Source organism: Polypterus senegalus, chromosome 3 (genome assembly GCF_016835505.1).
Source record: "Polypterus senegalus isolate Bchr_013 chromosome 3, ASM1683550v1, whole genome shotgun sequence".
NCBI lineage: Eukaryota > Metazoa > Chordata > Cladistia > Polypteriformes > Polypteridae > Polypterus > Polypterus senegalus.
In genome coordinates, this window is record NC_053156.1 from 53,424,601 (window position 1) to 53,447,241 (window position 22,641).

The 22,641-nt window shown below is 36.9% G+C and overlaps 1 protein-coding gene across 6 annotated transcripts in view; it reads right to left on the reverse strand.

The window, feature by feature from the left end:
- camta2 (calmodulin binding transcription activator 2) overlaps positions 1-22,641 on the reverse strand; it is a 274,044-nt gene that overhangs the window by 82,273 nt on the left and 169,130 nt on the right. For all 6 annotated transcript variants that reach the window (XM_039747208.1, XM_039747207.1, XM_039747206.1 and 3 more), the window contains exon 11: positions 7,371-7,505. In XM_039747208.1, coding sequence (XP_039603142.1) covers positions 7,371-7,505 — 135 coding nt within the window. The remainder of the gene's footprint in view (positions 1-7,370; positions 7,506-22,641) is intronic.

Sequence of the window (22,641 nt, forward strand, 5' to 3'; positions counted from 1 at the left end):
CGCGAGATGAAACGGGACATTTGCCTTCCAAAAAGTTCAACTTTTGTCTCATCAGTCCACAAGGTATTTTCCCAAAAGTCTTGACAATCATTGAGATGTTTCTTAGCAAAATTGAGACGAGTCCTAATGTTCTTTTTGCTTAACAGTGGTTTGCGTCTTGGAAATCTGCCATGCGGGCCGTTTTTGCCCAGTCTCTTTCTTATGGTGGAGTCGTGAACACTGACCTTAATTGAGGCAAGTGAGGCCTGCAGTTCTTTAGACGTTGTCCTGGGGTCTTTGTGACCTCTCGGATGAGTCGTCTCTGCGCTCTTGGGGTAATTTTGGTCGGCCGGCCACTCCTGGGAAGGTTCACCACTGTTCCATGTTTTTGCCATTTGTGGATAATGGCTATCACTGTGGTTCGCTGGAGTCCCAAAGCTTTAGAAATGGCTTTATAACCTTTACCAGACTGATAGATCTCAATTACTTCTGTTCTCATTTGTTCTTGAATTTCTTTGGATCTTGGCATGATGTCTAGCTTTTGAGGTGCTTTTGGTCTACTTCTTTGTGTCAGGCAGCTCCTATTTAAGGGATTTCTTGATTGAAACAGGTGTGGCAGTAATCAGGCCTGGGGGTGGCTACGGAAATTGAAATCAGGTGTGATACGCCAGAGTTAGGTTATTTTTGAACAAGGGGGCAATTACTTTTTCACACAGGGCCATGTAGGTTTGGATTTTTTTTCTCCCTAAATAATAAAAACCATCATTTAAAAACTGCATTTTGTGTTTACTTGTGTTATATTTGACTAATGGTTAAATGTGTTTGATGATCAGAAACATTTTGTGTGACAAACATGCAAAAGAATAAGAAATCAGGAAGGGGGCAAATAGTTTTTCACACCACTGTATATACAAAGTACAGCGATGGCAGCTTAAACAGTTTTATTCTCTCACTCACGTTCATGCTCCCACAACACCTCCCTGCCTGTAACTTGCTTTCTTTATTTTTTGGTAATAGTCTTGTATAAAATTGCACTTGTTTTGTTATACTTGTACATCAACATTTATATGTTACTTACATAAAAGCCCGATCAAATGTTATTTATTTGATTTAGTTACTTACTTCCTACAGCCTAAAGTCACAAGTACACTGCAGAGCTTCCTGTGTTTGAGCGACACGGGCATGCTCAAAAAATACACGTGTAATGCCACAAAAAGTGCACGCAGACACTTCAGTTCGCAAGTATTGGTACGAGAATGCAGTCAGACTTCTTTTTAGGGTACATACACTGTCCAGATGTAAACACTTCTGTGGAGAGTCGCTTGCGAACTGAAGAGTCTATAGCTGCAGGTGGAAGCTGCCATCGCTGTTCTTTGTATATAAGAGCCAGATCGAATATTATTTACTTATTTACCTTGGTTTATTTACTTACTTCCTACAGCGTAAAGTCACAAGTTCAGTGCAGAGCTATAGCGCGTCTTTATCTGAAAACAGCAGTGTCAGATGGGAGGGGTAGGGTAGGATTGTGAACGCGACTGAGAAAATGGAACTGAATAAAAAAAAAACAAAAAACAAAGCTAACCTTTACAAGTATCACACATTTACACCAGCTGTTACAGACTCAAATCAAATGTATGTTTTTATTATAAATTAGTAAGAATAAAAGCAGCTCACTTCTCAAAACGGAGTTTTGATTACCAGTCAACAGTTGATACTGTTGCGCCACCAAAACGGTCATAGTAAATGCGTGTCAATGTCGCACCCTAACGCAGGTTCTCTTTCTGCAGTTATAGTTTAGAATAAAAGCGCACTTGTTCTGTTATACTTGTACCTTTTGTGAAAGTACTTCTTTGATATTTGGACTTCAGGCTTCACACATTACAAACTTCACGTCTACATTTTGTCAATTATTTCTAAAACATTTCTTTTTTAACGATGTGTTTACATAGACCGTTGTAGACACGGAACACACATGAAATGCAAGTTTTCCAAATAATGATATAGTATTTATAAAAGGTGTGATTTTGCTTGACTTCTCACTCTATACAACTCTAAGCAACTGACACGCAGGTAAACAGACTTGAGCTGAGAAAACTGTGCGGGGTGGGGGATGTGATAGGACAAAAGACGCTGACGGAGAGGTAAAAAGGTGGGACGGATCCACAAGTTTTTTCGTAGGCTCTGGTAATTCCAGTGTTAACCCATCAACAGGACCGGTACCTGCTCCTACAAAATGACTTCCAGTAGGCCACTGGTGTAAATTTCTCTAAACAAAAAATCAGAAACAGACTTCATGAGGGTGGCCTGAGTGCTCAACGTCCTTTAGTGAGCCCTGTGCTCACTGCCCAGCACGATGGAGCGCAATTAGCATTTGCCATAGAATACCAAAATTGGCAGGTCCACTACTGGAGCTCTGTGTTTTTCACAGATAAGAGCAGGTTCACCCTGAGCACACGTGACAGACATGAAAGGGTCTGGAGAAGCTGTGGAGAACGTTATGCAGGCTGTAACATTGTTCAATATGACCGGTTTGGTGGTGGGTCAGTGATGGTCTGGTGAGGCATATCCATGGAGGGACGCACAGACCCTTACAGGATAGACATAGGCACCTTCACTGCCATTAGGTATCGGGATGAAATCCTTGGACCCTATGCTGGTGCAGTGGGTCCTGGATTCCTCTTAGTGCACAACAATGCCCGGCCTCATGTGGTGAGAGTAAGCAGAAAGTTCCTGGAGGATGAAGGAATTGATACTATTGACTAGCCCCCATGCTCACCTGACCTCAATCCAATAGAACACCTGAGGGATATTATGTTTCGGTCCATCCGACGCTGCCAGGTTGCACTTCAGACTGTCCAGTAGCTCAGTGATGCCCTGGTCCAGATATGACAGGAGATCCCCCAGGACACCACCCATCGTCTCATTAGGAGCATGCCCAGATGTTGTCAGCAATGCATACAAGTATGTGGGGGCCATACAAACTACTGAGTAAGATTTGCAATTGCTGCAATGAAATTTTGGCAAAATGGATTAGCCTGCTGCATCATTCTTTCAAATTGATTTTTGGGGTGTCTTTGAATTCAGCCCTCTGTAGATTGATAATTTTCATTTCCATCAAATGATGTGGCATTCTTTTGTTCCTAACACATTACCCAATCCATAGCAGTATAGATATCCAGCACAAATTTTTTCCCATTCAGATCTGATGTATTTTCAAAGTGTTCCTTTAATTTTTTGAGCAGTTTAGATAATACCTGCCTGGAAAAATGGTCCAACATAATTCACCAATAGTGTGCAAAGCTGAAAGATCCTTATCCAAAATGACTTATAGCTGCTATTCCCAGTTAAAGGTGGCTCTACAAAATATTAAAATATGGAGATTGAATATGCATGCAAACGGCAAATGTTTTTTTTTTCTCCTTAAATTTTTTTCTAAGATAAATCAATGTCACATTAAAAAGTACTGAACAATTTTCAGCTTCAGTGCTTTGAAATAAGAAAATCAACAATAACAAAATTTCAATGTAGGATTATTCAGTAACAGTAGGTCATTAGTCAAACAACTGAACACTTTTGCCATTACAAATATTTGTGAAAGTCATTAAAATGGAAAAATGAAGATAATCTTCTAATTGTCTTTCAATAAAAAACAAGCCAGTTTTTGTGTTCAAAATTGGCATATGAAAAGAGAATGACACAGCAAATATGTGCTGGCACATATCAATAGTAAGATATAAATCCCACATTACTGAGAGAGGCAGAGAGTGGTGACAGGATGTTAAGAAAGAAAGAAAGATAAAAAATAGACACCCCTCCCATTCCCAAAGGAGAATAGCAACCAGTAAGCAGCGTTGCTATTTTGTGCTCATATGCTGTCATGTTTTCCACTGGCAGAGGTCGAATATCAGGTTTACTCTTAGTACATGAGTCTTACATTAAAGAACCACTTGATAATAATCCAATAGTCAAAATAAGCAACAGCTACCCAATGCTGAAAAGTATGATATCCTACAGGTATGCATCTTGGTAAACCATGACCTGCCATTTAGGTTCATTAGCCTTATACTGTACAAATTTGTTTCACAGACTTCTTTAGATCAAGATTTCACCCTGGAGACAGCTTGGTACACAGCAAGATGCAAAAACTGACGCAGAACAATTGAAAAGAAAGAACTGCTGAACTGATTAAAAATAACAGTGACAATATGGATGCAACCAGCAAACCTCAACATAAAAGGCTACTTTTTCCTGTTCAGGTTGTGCATAATATTTGGAAACTGTGGATGTTTCTGAAGTTTCCATATTAACTGGTTTCTTATCTGTCTGAAGAGCCATTTTTAGTGCAGTATCTGTGGTGCAATTGTTAGCATGATTGGATTTAACTGAATGGTTTATGATTCAAGACCTCTAAGGTATATAAATACTTTATTGCCACAGTCCAACACTGCCTTTCAAGTGCAAACACTGTATCACTTTGCAATGTTGTTAACATTTTAAGGATGAAAAACAAAAATTGTACTATTAATTGTATTCCTGCAAAACGTTTCAACAGATTATAAGATTAGAATGGTATGACCACATTACTCCACAGATGGCTCATGTAAACTGGTTTGACTATCACAATGGTAGTTTATTCTGTTTTATAATTTTGTTACTCTGGACTCATAACTCTTTTTCATATGTGCTATTTTAAAACTGTTTTTAATAAATTCAAGCTCCGCCTGGTGTGTAAGTGATGCATATGTTATATATGCTATGCATGTATTTATTTACAACAATGTACTGTTCAATTGTTAAACTGTGTTTGTATACTGTAATCCTTGTACATCACTTTATGATGGTTCGTAAAGGACTGATTCACTGACCAAATATGGTTTGGAATATTCTGAACAAATATACTTGTATTTCAGCCCAAAACAGTTCAACGATCATTTCCATAACAAATACATGATGTTAAATGGGCCAGTCAAACTGAGAATCTGTGGGGCTGAAAATTGTGGCACACAAGGGTCATCTAAATAACCTGAACAACCTAGAGAAAATCTCCCTGAGAAAATGGCCCAACATCACTCCCCAGTAGTGTGCAAACCTGAACAGCAATTGTTGTTTTTATTTCTTTAAAACTGTTTCTAAGATAAATCAATGTTGCATTAAAAAATACTGAATAATTGTGCTGTCACAATAGCTTACCCTGAGCTCTGACCCCCAAAGGTCATGTGAAAAGAGAATTTTCACTTGAGGATAACTAATGTATATCAAATAAAATAAAAAAAAATACATGATGTTAAAACTTAAAGTGGCTGTTGTTGTGATTTTTCTTCTGCATCTTTTGGATGATTTTTTGATTACATATGACTATTTTACCCATTATTTTACCTTACTTTCACGTGGTTAAAACACTGGCTTTTTAGCTATTGACTTGTTTCTTGTTTGTTTTATGCCTGTTAATTATTGACCATGTTTATGCTGTATAAAAACAAAAGCTCAACATGTGGTATACACTCTTAACACATAGTATGTGAATTTAAAAAGATTCAGCTTTACAGGATGTAACAAATCTTAATTCAATTTATTTGTATAATAAACAAACTTTAATTGGTATTCATTTCATCTTCAAACTACAGATAAATTTCCATTACAACCAACTGCCAGGGACCTAAAAAATATTTAATTGTAATAAAAATTTTGTTGTAATGAGATCCTGTATTTGTCACTATAGTGCTTTCTTTTACTTGCGTCCAGGCGTTAGCAATCATCTCAATAGCTTCATTCACGTTAATTCAAATCTCCTACCGTCTAGAAGTTATGCTGACGAGAATTTTTCTCAGCATTTCCTTGCGAAAATAACACTTTCAGGGTACAAATGAGGCCCAAATCCAGTGGCTGAAGCACTGCTGTGCAATTGGGTGGGAGGAATTCAACGTGAGCATTATCTACATATGGAAGCATGTTGTGGCAGCACAGTTATCAATCAGAAGCTGAATCATACTTTTCTTTTTCTTCATATTGTGAGGTTTCTGAACTCTTTTGGGATCGCCCCCACCCAATAGGGCAACACGCCGAAGTGCATCCCAAAGTGTGATTGCAGAGTCTGTGGAAGATTGTTTGTCTGTTGCTGGGGCAGGGCAACAGCAGGCTCACAGCGGTGCAGTGTGGTGCCACAGAAGCAAATCCTAAAAGATCGGGTTGTGCTATAAATCCCTGTCTTGCACCCCAAAACACGACGCCGAGTCTCAGTACTTTAGCAAAACCAGCTTTATTCAGCTTGAAACAGGAACAACAGAGTTATTTATTGTAGTGTGATCTACCACTTTCCTACACACAGACACAGCAGTCAGGCAGGGTGATGGCCCGGTTAATGGCCAAGTAATATTTTTCCCTGCATTTACAATGTTTCTTGCATCATCCATCGAGATCTTTTCTGTTTGCTTCAGTGGTGAGCTGTAGCCGAGCTGTGAGTCTGCTGTTACCCCGACAATGGATAAACAGTCTTACACAGATGTGGTGATCGCACTTCAGGACGCTCTACGGCATGTTGCCCAGTTGGGGGAGATCTCAAAAGAGTTTAGAAACCTCACATTTTCTTGAATAAGTGCAGCATTAATAGGAATGTTTCTTGAACGAGCATCACTGAACCACATAAAAACTGTTTTTTCAACGTCTTCAAATGATATGTAGGTTGCATGTGGCAATATGCTGCTTTAATCAAACCATTTTAATCTCAAAATTATAGTAGACTTTCGCATATTATATGAACCCATTTCTTAAATTTCAGGACATAATTTTCTTAAGCTTGTCTCAGCAGCATCAGATGTAACGCAGCAACAAACACAGGAGAGGACTGTAGTCTAGTTTATCGATGGGCAAACTGCTGAACACAACCATAATCACATTTAGAGGGTATTTTAGAGTTATCAATTAACCTACTTTACAAATCATTGGAATATGGGAAAAAACTGGAATACATGAAGAAATTGCATATAGCCATGTAAAGAATGTACACTCTACTCATAGATAAGAAAATAGCTTGGAAAATTGAACCTTGCTAATGTAAAAAACTGTTCTATAAAGAATTTGTACTTTTGACACTGATAAACCCTTTTTGCTGTACAGCAATATTTCTAAATAAAACTTTATGTGCTGCTCAAATTTAAAACCTATGTTGCTTGTTAATCCTATAATGATTCTTATGATCTTATGATATATTTTGAAAGCAGTAAAATACTTACTATATTCTGAAAAAAAAACTCAATACATAAAAAGCTGATATGTAATTTCCCCAGTTTCGTAGAATTATAAATTAAGGGCTGAAAGATGTTAGTAAATACACTTTTACAACAAACTGTAGGCTTTTTCCATTACATTGACAATTCAGTCAATATAGTACTCACCATCCAGGGACAACCAGTCCATCTGTGTACTGGGCAACACCATTGAGTTGCGTGCTCGATACTCAAATAACACAGATGCAGAGATTACTTGATTCTCCAAGGCCACCTGTAGTGCCACCAAACCTGCTTCATGTGCTGAAATAAAAACAACAACCACGTGATTGGCTAAACTAATGAGAACAACTGCAAGGTAAAAGTCACTTTTCAAGTTCTCTGTAGAAAATATTTGATTAGGAGAAGAAATATGAAAAATTCTAGTATTTTTACGATTAGTGTTGTTATAATAAGAAAGAGTCATTACAAGATTGTTAAAAATATCAGGCTTTTTTTAAAACAACATGAGAACGAAAATTACCTGAAAAGGGTGTATATCCTTAATAGTGTCTAAAAGCATTATGTAACTTGAATTAGTCACATGACTTGGTTCCCATGATGTGGGGCAGTTTAAATAGAAAGCACTTTACTTAAGTACCCTATGAACTACAAGTTTTGAAAATTGCTTAACTTGAAGAATTCCATTACTTTGTTATATTTAAAATTAAAAATACACAATTGCACAAAATCAGGCACTAAACATCAACTCAGATTGATCTCTGTAATCAACATCTAATTTAAGTACTGTTATAATTACTAGATACATAATTATTACTGATGAAGAGCTCCTCATGACCCTGTAATGAAAAAAGTTTGTTTACTGAATGCTTGCATGTGTGCTGAATATACACTGGCATTGTAGCTTTTTACAAAATTATTTTTATCTGAATGTACGGGTTTATATTGGCTTATTTTTAACACAAATAGCTGAATCTAACAGTGCCTCTTACGCAGAAACTGCTTTCTGTGACTGCACTAAAAAAGTGACCTTGTATTAACAAACTGTGTGAATCAGTTCCACAGTATGTTCTGCATCTGCAAACACTGTGCAATCAACTGAACAAAAAGGAGACTACTTTTTTCGGCACTGTGACTTTACACATTGCCTTGCAAGAAAAGCTCGTTTAAACTGTGCTAACAATAATATAATCATGAATGAAAATCATGTCAGTCCACTGATTTCTTTACTCTTTCTACTTTGTCAAAATCAGACATGAGAATGTTTTGGCAAAGTGTTACTGCATTTGAAATGGAGAAGTAAGGATGCATTCCTGAGGTAATTAGGAAATAGTTTCAGCTTAAATTAAAGTTGTCTCTAACACCAGTTATTGCGCTAATTATCACTACAGACTGGAGCAAGAGTACACATACATTTTCTTTATTATAAATTCTTTATTATATATTACTAGTATGGTTGATGTCAAGCTTGTCTTATCCTAAAATCATTATATTACAAAGTAGTTAATCTATAGACTGCATAAATATATGATTATAGTTTACACCATACAGTCAATTTTGCCAAATGAATGCAGCAGTTTCAACAGTTTAAAGATCAGCAAATAATATATATTTTCAGAATTCTCAAAACAACTGATATAGTTGATCCTACATAAATCATTCTCCTAAGCAAGTGAATCAATTATTCAAAAATATGGAAATTAACATGGAAGAGCATTCTATATACAGTGGAAGCTCGGTTTGCGAGTAACTTGGTTTCCGAGTGTTTTGCAAGACGAGCTAATATTTTTTAATAAATTTTGACTTGATAAACGAGCGATGTCTTGCAATACAAGTAGTATGGATACACTTTGTCTGCTGAGCGTTATGTGATCACAACTGAGCAGATTGTTCTTTTCTCTCATGCGTGCATCTGTCTGTCTGTGTGTGTGTGTCTCTCTCTCCTCTCCCCCTCTCTCCTCTCCTGTCCTCTTGAGGGCAATCGTCTCCTGTTCTCCGTCTGAGTCTGCGTCCCTCACTCATATAGTCAACAGCCGTACAAGAGTATACTGTTTACTACAGCATTGTGACTGTGTGTGTGTGTGCTGTGAAGTGCGAGTCCCCGTCTTGTGCCCCAAAACACGAAGCTGAGTCTCAGTACTTTAACAACACCAGCTTTATTCAGCTTGAAACAGCAAAAGCGCGTTTATTTATTGTAGCAGGATCTTTATAATGTTCCTTGTATCACCCATTGACGGCAGGCGCTTACAGCATGTCTGCGATCCTTTTGGATATGCTTATACGGCGAACTGCTACATCGCTGGGAGACTGCGATTGCTTTGGGACACTCTTCTGGTGTCGTTCCGTTGGGTGGAATCCCACAAGAGTTTAGAAACTCACTCAAACCAGCCATGATTCTTTTTAAAGGTAAAGTGCAGGTTAATTTGTTTTATGTATTTTTACTTTATATTTTGTATTAATCATTTTTATATGAATAGTTTTGGATTGTGGGACGAATCATCTGAGTTTCCATTATTTCTTATGGGGAAATTCACTTTGATATATGAGTGCTTTGGACTGCGAGCACATTTCCGGAACAAATTATGCTCGCAACCTGAGGTTCCACTGTATAGTGATACTACATTCACCTGATCAACATGCAAAAGAATGTTAAAAAGAAAAATTTGTAATTATTCATTTTCTGTTAAAATGGAAAGTGCCACTGCTACAAGCGCAAGATCAGAAAAGCAAAGAAAAATAAGGACTGATTACAATGTGCATCATACAGACCATTCTCACTTTTGAATGTGATGTTAAGACACTCTCCAAAGTGCTAGGCAGAAGGACTGAGAAAGTACTTCCTTCAGTAATATCACAATACCAAACCGGATTTATTAAAGACAGACACTTAGCTTCCACTCTGTGATACCTGTTTAATGAGTGCATTAGAGAGTCAGCTCAGGTTGGATGGTTGGGAGACCAAGTCAGAGAGGCAAGATTGCATTGGTTTGGACATGTGCAGAGGAGAGATGCTGGTATATTGGGAAAAATGATGCTAAGAACAGAGCTGCCAAGCAAGAGGAAAAGAAGAAGGCCTAAGAGAAGGTTTATGGTTGAGAGAGGGCATGCAGGTGATGAGTGTAACAGAGCAAGATGCACAGGACAGGAAGATATGGAAATAGATGATCTGCTGTAGCAACAGTGGACAGGAGCAACCGAAAAAAGAAGAAGAAGAATTCATTTTGGGGACTGGCTACCTTTTTGTGTAGTTTTTATGTTTCTTTAGGTTCATGGTAGTTTAATTATAAAGACATGGTGTTAGATTGATTAGCAACTCTACAGTAAATTACTCTATTAAGTACAATTCTGTTAATGTCTTTATAATGCTAAGATTTCTTGCAGCTTGAACTTTCATAAAATTAGATTTCAAAGTGGACCAATAAGTAAATAATAAAATACATAAAAAATAAGACTAATGTTGAATTAGGATTAAAATATCTTCTAAAGAAAACAAAGATTGGGTAAAGCAGCTACAGTTAAGTATTTAATTTAAAAATATACTGACTGGAGAAATAAATTAGACAGTAAATGTACATGAGCAGTTTGTTTAGAAAAAGCAAAATGACAAAGGAAAAAGTAACCTTATTTCAGATCTGAAAGGACAGTAGAATATGTGTGTTGGCACTTTAAAACACTTTATAAAACAAAGAATTCAATACCCATGGAAGCAAGTTTTCACTATTGGGTACACTTGCTGTCAAGCCAAAACGCAATAATAAAAAAAAAAAAAAATAATAAATCATCATTCACCAATGTGCCCATTCTTTACACATTATCCTTACTACATTCCTGTTAACATCAAAAAGTTTATACAGGTCAAATCCCGTTATAGCGAAGACCGAAGTAACAAAATTTTCAGTATCATGATTATGTTTTGCTGGCCTGGACAAACATTCATACAACATCATGTTAAACAGATTTTGTTTGTTTTGTTTGAACAAAATGTAAATTTCAGTATAACGAACATTTTTTGACCAAAAATGACCACCAAAGACAATAATGCAATGCAAAAAATACAAGTGAGAGCCCAGCCAGTTTCAGTTACATAGTCTCAGGAAACCTGTAACAGGCAGCCTTGTTTTTATAAGACAAAAAGAAGGTGCCCATCTGTTGCAAAGTATCCTGTCTTAGGAAGTCTTGGTAAGATAAGAAGTCTCTTGGCATGAGTATAGGCGAGAAATCATACACATAGCCGAATTCAGAGTCAGTACTCAACCAAGTGTTCGAGTGGGTAGACATGTCGTGCAGACGTTTTACGTTTTTTTTTTTAAGTTTCATGGTGCTTCTCAAAGTTTTCTTTGGCATAAACAAAAAAAGTGAGAAATGGCATCAGTTTATGCTGAAAGAAAAATTAACAATCCTGGAAGAAGATGATTCGGAATGAAGAAAAATGACATGGCGAAAGCACTCTGAATGACGCCTTCAATGCTGTCAACTATTCTGAAGGATCAAAAAAAAAATAGAAGGCAAAGTTAAAGATCAGATGTTAGGACCTAAACAAAAAAAAAATTTGATGTACATTTGTATTTTGATCTAACATCTTATTTTCATTCTGTATTCATACCTGTACTTCTATAAAAACCTCTATCCGTTCAGTTACATTCTCGATTCATACCTGTATTTCTTTTTAAAAAAGAAATTACAGCTAATGACTCATTTTCAAATAAAATATAGTTTTGCAGTTCTGGAAGCGCTGTTTTATTATACAGGTATTGTCAAGCTCGAGTTACAGAATTAGTTGCACAAGAGACAGAACAGTAAGTCCAGTTTGGATGTTAAGTGTTGTAAGCAATGTGACACAAGCACATTGTGCTGGTGACGTTACAGCAGGCAACTTGTTGGCGACTCTGGTCACAATAGTATGCGTATTTTCCTCATACTCGTTACGATGAAATATTTTTATGGTCCCATGAATTTTGTTACAACTGGAATCCTACCTGTATAAGTTTTAAAAATTATTTTCACTTTTAGCTTCAATTCACTTATAGCAGTTAAACTCTCGAAATTTGCAACAATAAATTTCCATTTTGATATTGCCTGTATATTAGCAAATGAAAGTTGTTACAAACTTTTATGTATGGTTTTAGAGATTATTGGCATAAACTACTAGAGTATTTCAATAAAAGTCACACTCATGCAAAGTCATAAATAACATAAATAAGTTTTCCATTTTGAATAGAATTGGGCTTGAATTACATAATATGTTTATGCTGAACCAATGGCAGCTGCTTTAAATTTTAAATACAAAGTCAGTTTCTGCCAGGAAGTTCTTTGTAACTGAAACTGGCTGGGCTCTCACTACCCTACATGCTTTTTCCACATAAAAAGACTGAATCAAGGTATCTCCCTTGCAAACTGTTGCATCTGATAACACCACATCTAAGCTTTGTTTTTTGGAGGCATGTCGCCTTTCTGCACATTGACAAACAGTGTATTTGAAAAGGTGTTATCCATTTGCTTTGCCTGTTGGTGGGGACCCCATTCCCATCGGTCATTTATTAAAGAACACACAATGTGGCAGGGCAATTGATGCCCAAGAATAACATACTTCCCTGTTCTCTCCACAGTCCAGAAATCAACAACCCAGAATGGAGAATAGTGATTCCAGATGGAATCCACTCAATAGCATGCCTTCCGCCCAACACCGTGAAAATAATTAACCATTTCATTAATATAACATCTCTGACCAAACGGTAACATTATGTTGAAAACCTTGTGTAATAGCCATTGCCAGCAGTGTGCTAGTTTACCCATCACTTCAAGACATCACCATCTAGGACTTAAAATCTGAGAGTCTGAAAAGGGTTAGTTTTCACAATAGAAAGAACTTACTTTCACTTTGTTAATTTACTAGTATCCAGTATCAACAAGTCAATTTCTAAAATCCTTCTAAGTTGACTGCACTTTAGTTTCTTTACTCAAATACACTTTGTTTTCTTTGTATTCTTTAATTGTTCAATGCTAAATCTGCAGGATTACTTGAATGCATAGTACTAAAGTATAGAGCTAACATTAAAATTTTAAAATGATCAAATCTGTATTTTTCTCATTTTGTCAATTAACATTAAGGAAAAAATGAAAATGATGTACAGTAGAAACAATTAAAATAGGTTAAGTATCATATTTATAACACCCAGTTATATGTTTATTATGGGATATGGTATTGATCTGAAATATATGGCATGGCTTACTCTATATTATTGATATGGTATAAAAATCAACCCAAAGCATATGATATCCAATGCTATAAAGAAGTTTGTAACTAAATAATAATCTGTGTTTTGATTTGTTGAGTTCAACTTTAAAGTGGCTCTTATTAGTGTGTCCTCTCAGACACATGAAGTCTCAAAAAGCCGCAAGACTAAAATGTGAATAACAGGTTAATCGAAAAAAAAAAGATCAGAAAGAACAATTTGACCTTCAGAGTCCTGATGTATTGCAGTTCTATCAGTTTAATACCTTATGGAACACCATCTACAATAAGTAAACATGGATTAACAAAAAGCTGAAATGTAAACCGTTGTTCTTTAAAATCAAAGAAGTGTCGTTAAAATGTATTTTACGTCATACTCAGCATAAAATAGCAGAGCTATATGGTGTTATAAATAAAAGGACAGTAAATTTGAATTAGCATAAGCCGCCTTAATCTGGGGTGTTCATAAAAAATGTAATAAATTACTTTATGAGGTAGAAGTACATAGTAAACAAGAATGGTTGTGGCAAATATTTGATATATTAAAACATGTGCTTTAATTTAAATGTTTAAAGTCTAAATACTCTTGATTATTATAGAAATTTGTAATTTTTTTCATCCTCTGATAGAAGTTCATAGAGGACTAGATCCCCACTCAAAAATCATATTCATAGTCACTGGCCTTGAAACAGTCGTAAAATTATGCCCCACATGCTTCTTTGAAATTTGTAGTTTTTAACCTTCTGGCAGTGGCTCTTAGATGGCTATGACCAAAGGAAAAGAATCAAATATCAATAATAATATATTAATACTCAGCAACCTCGAAATAGCATAAAACTACACTCCACATTCCTATATTAACAATCCAAATTATTTCAAAGTTTTGTGAAAAGGGCCCCTGGGGTCGGTTGATGTGGCATGCACAACTTCAGGTGCTTTGCATTATTTTTGCTGACAACACCTATAGGTTTACTGTTTATAATAAGGTTGTAATTTCTGTTGTGGTGAAAAAAGAGCTGGGCCGTAAGGCAAAGCCATCAATTTACCAGTCGATCTACGTTCCTACCCTCACCTATGGTCATGAGCTATGGGTAGTGACCGAAAGAACGATATCGCGAATACAAGCGGCTGAAATGAGTTTCCTCCGCAGGGTGTCTGGGCTTTCCCTTAAAGATAGGGTGAGAAGCTCAGTCATCTGGGAGGGGCTCAGAGTAGAGCCGCTACTCCTCTGCATCGAGAGGAGTCAGGTGAGGTGGCTCGGGCATCTGATTCTGGACGCCTCCCTGATGAGGTGTTCCGAGCACGTCCAACCGGGAGGAGGCCCCAGGGAAGACCCAGGACACGCTGGAGGGACTATGTCTCCCGGCTGGCCATGGGAACGCCTTGGGATTCTCCCGGAAGAGCTGGAAGATATGGCCGGGGAGAGGGAAGTCTGGGCCTCTCTGCTTAAGCTGCTGCCCCCGCAACCCGACCCCGAATAAGCGGAAGAGGATGGATGGATGGATGGATGGATTTCCTGCACAAAACTACGAGACAACCCCAAAAAGTCTGACATTGTGCATTACTACATATCAAGATCAATTAAACAGGTGATCAAATAGGTCAGGAGGCACAAAAACACCTGTGATTTCAAATTGTTCAGAAGTAATATCTATGAACACAAAATTCCACCAGTCCCAACATATTTGAATATGTATTGTAGTGCTTGTGAGCTGATAAAAAATTAGCAGTATGTTGAAAGTGCACGTTTCCTCCTATAATATGCATCTCACTATCACATTTAAACCAGCTCTCTGTAGATACTATTATTCCCACATGGAAATTGCTGCTTTAATTTATCTGTGGAAAGATGCTACAATATAATCTCTATTTTAATATTAAATGTATCATGGTATTTTTTTGCCTATCCAATAAAATAGTTACAGAAAGAATTCTACATATGAATTTTGAATCTCCCCAAAGTTACTGTAAGCCATTTTCCTAGTTCTATAAGATTCATGAATATTTTACTAGATGATAATGCATAATATGAGAGGTTCCTATAACCCCCACGAAAAGAATTGTGTTGGTATTTTCCTGACATTTTCTAACAGCTTTGAGTGAACAATGTTCTCTAGTTAGTGTCTAGCCTTGCCTTGTGTATTTAACCGTGTTCGTGTTTGTGCTCGTGTTCGTGCTTGCGCACGTGACCGTGCCACGGCCTACGGGCCTTCTGAATGTGAAGTAACTTGTAAAATAGCATTTTTATTTAAGTGTTGAACTGTATGCTTAAGCCATACAGAAGAAGAAATTAAGAACCTCTAAGTATAGAAATAACTAAAGTTTCTCAAGAAAAGCTAAGTTTATAGAAGATACATTTTTTCCTTTTTTTTTGCCTTTATTCTATGTGTGTAACTATTTTTCCTTTTATTCTTGTGTGGATTATTTGCCTTTAATTTTCACTAAATATTTTAACATGAACTTTTGGACTGTGAGATTTCTTTGGCACGCGTTTAACCTTTGCCTTATGCATCGGCAGCTACACTAAAAGTTAAAAAACCAGCCTGAAGTTTTGAAACCATCTTAAGATCTGAACCTGCCTAGGACTGAAAGTTTGAAACTGCCTTGGATTATAAAAGAAAGCAAGCCTGCATTTTCTACACCTGAGATCAGACTGCGATGAAAGAAATCGACGACTTAAAAAGGACTCAACAGGTACCTTTAATCTTTATCTTTGATCGGAGTTGGACATATTTGAGAATTGCTAGTGCTCTTCACGAGCCTGTATAAATTACAAAGGATTTTAAGCACAGTATCTTGTGGGATCGCCATGACATAGCCAGAGAATATTTCAAACCCCAAATGATAGTGTCAGTGGTGTGAGTGGAAGTCACGACGATCATGACGCTTCTATGGAGGATCACATCCAAGACGACAGGAAGCCGTCCAACTCAGCATCAGCTAAACTTCAATCGGAAATGGATTACAAATACAAACAATTATTTACTATGATGAAGACCGTAAAGGATTTACAAAAAAATTAATTTAACTGTGAATCTGGAAAATCAGTCATCGAGAATTCGTTCTTTGACTTGAGAATGGAATATGGAATGGACAGAAAGAGCAACAAAACAAAGCACAAGCGCCTAATGTATCCCATATAAAAGTACCAGTATTTGAAGGCAATCCATTGACTTATATGAACTTTATAAGAGCATTTGATCAAATCATAGACCAGGAGGTGAGTGATCCTGGTAACAAACTAGAGTATTTAGTACAATTCACCAAAGGTGATCCTAGAATCAATGCTCAGAATTGCGCATACTTGCCGCCAGAAGAGGGGTATAAAAATGCCAGAAGAATGTTAGATACACTTTATGGAAACCACGTTCAAATAGGAGATGCCTACATGAAGACAATCAAGAAGTGACCACAATTAAAATCAGGAGATGTAGATAGCTTCAAGGCATACACGCTCTTCATTGGTAATTGTAAAAGTGTTATGTCAGGCTTAAAGAACGGATACAAATTCGAAAACAATTTAAATATCTGCATTATGTCATCAAAGCTTCCCCAAGAGCTATGAGAGCTCTGGCAAAATAAAGCAACAAAGATTGAAAGTAAAGAAAGAAGAAGACCCGGGCTCGCTGACTTATATAGATTCTTAGAAGAACGGCTCGTAGCTTCCCTGGATCCAATGTATGGCGCTTCCTATCCAAGCTATACCTTCAAAAGGGAAAGGGAAAAGACTGATCACGAAAAATATCCAGCGAAAGGCGGAATGAGAAAGGGCAACTTTGTCTCAAAGTTTGCTGCTACTGTTGAAAAGGGAAATAAAAAGGAGACAACTGAGTGTATACACGATAAGCACTGTTTTATCTGTGACAAAAAACATTATCTTAATGACTGCAACGCAATTCAGACATTAACTTATGAAGGTAAAATTGACTTTTTAAAATTCAAGGGCTTGCGCTTTAAATGTCTAAAACAAGGACATCTTAGCAAAAATTGTGATGAAAAGATTAAATGTTACCATATGCTCTCATTTTCACCCAGCTATTTTACATATAAATAAAGAAAAGGACACTGATAATAAAGCTAAATCTTTTAAAGAAGAGAGCTCTAAATCAAAACAAAAAAGCACTTCTACGAATGCGCCCATAACACCGAAAGAGTCTTGTATGGCTACCGGGGCCGGGAAATAGTGTCATAGCTGCGGTTCCAGTTAAAGTCAAATCCAAAGGGAAGGAAAAATATATTGAAACATATGCTCTAATAGACCCATGTAGCTCAGCCACATTTTGCAAAGAGAGCTTAAGAGAACAATTAAACCTCTCAGGAAGAAAATTGCACCTGTGACCCAACACTCTAGATAATCCACAAAAACCATTAAAATGTAAAATCTTAAAAGAGTTACAAGTCTGTAGGCTAGAAGAAAACACGTTTTATGACTTACCAGAGGTATGAACAGCAAATGTTATACTTGGATATAAAGATAAAATTCCTACTCAAGAAGATATTATGAAATGACCTTACCTTAAAGATGTGCATCTACCCCAAATAAACGTAGAAGTAGATTTGTTAATAGGCACAGACTCTCGTAAAATCATGGAGCCATGGGAAATCATACATAGCGAAAGAGATGGACCTTTTGCAATGAGAACAGTTTTAGGATGGATTTTTACTTGCTATACAAAGGAGTCAAGACAATGAAAGTGTAAAAAAATGTCCAGTCAATTATGTGACAATAAAGGAAGTAGAGCAAATATTACTTCAGCAATACAGACTTTCCAGAACGCGACTGTGAGGAAAAGGAGGAAATGTTACAGGAGGACATTAAATTTATGCGCATAGCTTCAGATACCGCAAGTCTGGTGAACGGACTCTATTTCATTAATCTGCCCTTTAAAGATGAAACACTTAAAGTGCCAAACAACCATTGTGTTGCAAAACAACGTTCTATTGGACTTAAAAGGAAACTTACAAGGTACCCAACATTCCATGAGGATTATAAAGCGTTCATGAAAGACATTTTAGACAAAGGATATGCCATAAAAGTACCCAATGAACAGCGGACCCTTGAAAAAGAAAAAATATGGTACATCCCTCATCATGGAGTGTATCATCCAAAGAAAAACAAAATAAGAGTGGTTTTCGATTGTACAGCTACTTATCAAGGTTTTTCTCTAAATGAACAGTTGCTGAAAGGACCTGATTTAACGGATACACTCATTGGAGTTCTTACAAGATTCAGAGAGTAACCAATCGCTCTCATGGCGGACATTAAATCAATGTTCTATAAAGTGAAAGTACCAGAAAAGGACATGGATCTTCTTCGTTTTCTGTGGTTGCCTGAAGGTAATCTAAACAATGAGCTTGAGGAATACAAAATGACAGTGCATCTTTTTGGTGCTACTTTATCACCCAGTTGTCCCTCTTATGCCTTAAGAAAAACAGCAGAGGATGCAAGAGGCACAGCTCCAGAGGAAGCAGTTAACACTGTGTTAAATCATTTTTATGTTGATGACTGTTTAAAGTCAGTTGCTACAGAAGAACAAGCCATAAAATTGGCCAAAGATCATTAAGCCCTGTGCTTAAAGGGAGGATTTTATCTTACAAAATGGATAAGTAATAGCAGATCAGTTTTGCTGTCAATCCCTGAAGAAGACCGGGCAATAGATCAAAAAGATTTGGACTTAAGCCATGATCTGCTACCAGTTGAAAGAGCCTTGGGTGTTCAATGGAGCACACAGACTGACAGTTTCAAGTTCCAGGTAAAGCTGCAAGATAAGCTTGCTATAAGATGTGGCATTCTGTCAGTGGTCAGTTCAATATATGACCCACTTGGATTTTTAGCGCCAGTCATACTGCCTGCCAAGCTTATTCTAAGAGAACTGTGTAAAGAAAAATATGCTTGGGATCAAGAAGTGGAAGCTAAGTATGTTCGGCAATGGAAAAAATGGATGGACGATTTGCAGCTACTTGTGGATTACAATGTAGACAGGTGCTTTAAACCGCCTGGATTTGGTCAAATAATGACCGCACAAATGCATCATTTTGGAGATGCTTCAGAAAACGGGTATGGCACTGTTTCCCTACCTTCTTTTGACTAACAAAGAAAATGAGAGACATTGTTCAATTCTAATGGGGAAATCAAGAGTGGCACCACTAAAATCTGTCACTATACCAAGCCTGGAACTTACAGCAGCAGTGGTTGCAGTCAAAATGTTAAAACAAGAACTACAGATTCTCCTGCAAGAGTCAATCTTTTGGGCTGACAGCACCACAGTACTAAGGTACATCGCAAATTAAAGTGCACAGTACAAAACTTTTGTTGCTAACAGAATCGCAGTGATAAGAGAGCACACACAACCCTCGCAATGGAGGTATGTCGCACCTGTGCAAAATCCTGCGGACCAGGCATCAAGAGGATTGACAATAGAAAGCTTCATCCAAAGTAAGAATTGGATACAAAGCCCGAATTTCCGACTATAGCCAGAGCACAAATGGCCTAAAAGACCGGATGAGGTGGACTTGTCTACTAGCGACGATCCGGAAATCAAAAGGTGTGTAGTAAATTTTGTAAGTGTAGAAGAAAAAACTGAACCAGTAAAAAGACTTATAGAGTACTACTCAGAATGGTACAAATTAAAGAAAACAATAGCTTGGTTCCTTAAGTTTAAAGAAGCGTTAATGCATTTGAAAGAAGAGAGAAAGACAATTCAATATACAGTTAGCCAATCTGGACATAGCCCAGAAAGACAAAAGACGCTGATCGCAAAACATATGAAGGAATACAAATCAACAATGAGACTAAAGCCACTGTCTCTAGATGATTTGTCTAAAGCAGAAAACGACCTTATTCGCCTAAGTCAACTACAAGCTTACCCAGAAGAAGTTAAAGCCCTACGTAAAAGTCGGCCTATAAAGAAAAGCAGTGAAATCATCAAACTGGATCCAGTTCTACAAGAAGGAATATTAAGAGTCGGAGGAAGACTCAGCAAATCTGCTCTGCCAAAGGAAGCCAAGCACCACCCTGCAATTGTTCATAAAAACTCGCATATCGCTATGCTCTTAATCAGACACCTTCACCAAATGCATAGACACTGTGGACGTAATTATTTGTTAGCAGAACTACGTCAAAAATACTGGATACCTCAAGCAAACGCAGCTATCAGAAAAATAATTTCAAAGTGCATTACGTGCAGAAGATACAATGCGAAAGCAGGTGAGCAAAAAATAGCAGATTTGCCAGAAGATCGCCTAGCACCCAACAAACCACCTTTCACTAATGTTGGAGTCGATTATTTTGGCCCCTTTTTTCTCAAAAGAGGATGAAGCTTAGTCAAAAGGTATGGAGTAATTTTCACCTGTTTAACAACTTGATCCGCACACATTAAGATTGTGCAGAATTTAGACACAGATTCCTGTATCCATGCCATACTCAGATTTATGAGTAGAAGAGGTCAGGTTAAAATCATGCACTCAGATAATGGAACAAATTTTTTGGAGCAGAAAGAGAGCTACAAGAAGCTACAAAAAATTTGGAACACAAAAAAATCGGCAATGAAATGATGCGAAGAGAAATCAAATGGATTTTTAACCCACCATCAGTCTCTCATCAAGGTGGAGTTTGGGAAAGACAAATCAGAAGTATAAGAAAGATTTTAAATTTGACACTAAACCAACAAACACTCGATGATCAAAATCTTCATACACTTATGCGTGAAGCGGAATCAATACTCAATAACAGACCCCTTACAGAGACATCTAACGACCCTAACGATCTGGAACCGCTCACACCCAATCACTTATTGCTAATGGACACTCAACCCGTAATGCCACCTGAACTCGTTTCAAAAAACGAATCATATCCAAGAAGACGTGGGAAACAAATTCAATACATGGCTGATTTGCTTTGGAAAAGATGGACTAAAGAGTATTTGCCAATACTTCAGGAACGTCAAAAATGGCTTGCACCAAAAAGAAATTTTGAACCAGGAGACATCGTTCTAATTGTGGATAAAGCTACACCTCGCAATTCCTGGATAATGGGTCGAGTCATCAAGACAATGCCAGATGCAGTAAGAAAAGTTTGTGTACAAACCAAAAACAGTACACTGGATCAAGGTTATTATAGTTAATGAAAACTAAAATAAAAATTGAAACTATTATTAAAAAAACATTTTCATAAACTGAAATAAAATAATTAACAAAACCGAAATTAAAAACTAAAACTAAATAAAACTATTAAAGTAACTGGAAAGACTAACAGAAATAAAATAATAATTTACTAAAATATTTTTAGTTTTATTTTTTGAATGAATATTCTGCCGTTAGTCTTTAACCCTTGTAAGTTTAACTCTAAACCAGAATTTGTGGTGCCAGAGCAAGCTGAATACGGGTGTGTAAAGTGTGTGAAATAAAAAACAATTTACGTGCTGCCTTTCTTTGCGCTTGTTGTATTTCAAGATGTAATTCAAACGGCTGAAATCAGAATGTGCTAGTCAACAAAACATTTACCATATGGACAGAAAAATCACGAGTGAGTAACGTTTCAGTTTATTTCTCAGGTGACTGCTTTTTGTCAACAGTAATTCACCTGCCACTTCGCACAGGAGAAATTGTGTTTACTTTCTCATATACAAAGTATAGAGAAAGTATAATAATCATGAAAACATTTGACCTCGATATTTTGATGAATCTTGACGTTATAGACCTACCAGAGTCCAAAAATACCGTTTTTTGAAATGGTATGTATGCGCAAGTGTGTCTGTGTGTATATAAACACGATAACTCAAAAACGCAACTAGATAGATGGATGAAATTCGGCATGTGGTTGTTACACTACAATTGTAGATGTGTATTTGGACCAAATACATCACCCAGAAGTGGTACTTTACCTGAACACATTTTTTTTTTTTTATTCATGCAGCTGCAGAGTCCGATTTATTCAACTTTACTTTTATAATAATTGTTCAATATATTATTAATTTGATTTGATTTGTTGTTGATGGTTCCTTAACGTACATAATATAAAAATATAATAATTTTCTTGTGGTTTACACCTCAAATATCCATCCCCATATCCAAGTATACAAGATAGTGTACGGGAGACCACTCCTGGTTTTTGAAAAATAAAACTGCACTGATTGAGACACTGACTAGGTCATCATACAAGATCAGACCAATCACTTTTGCTTTAAAAACATTGTTTAACAATGAAGC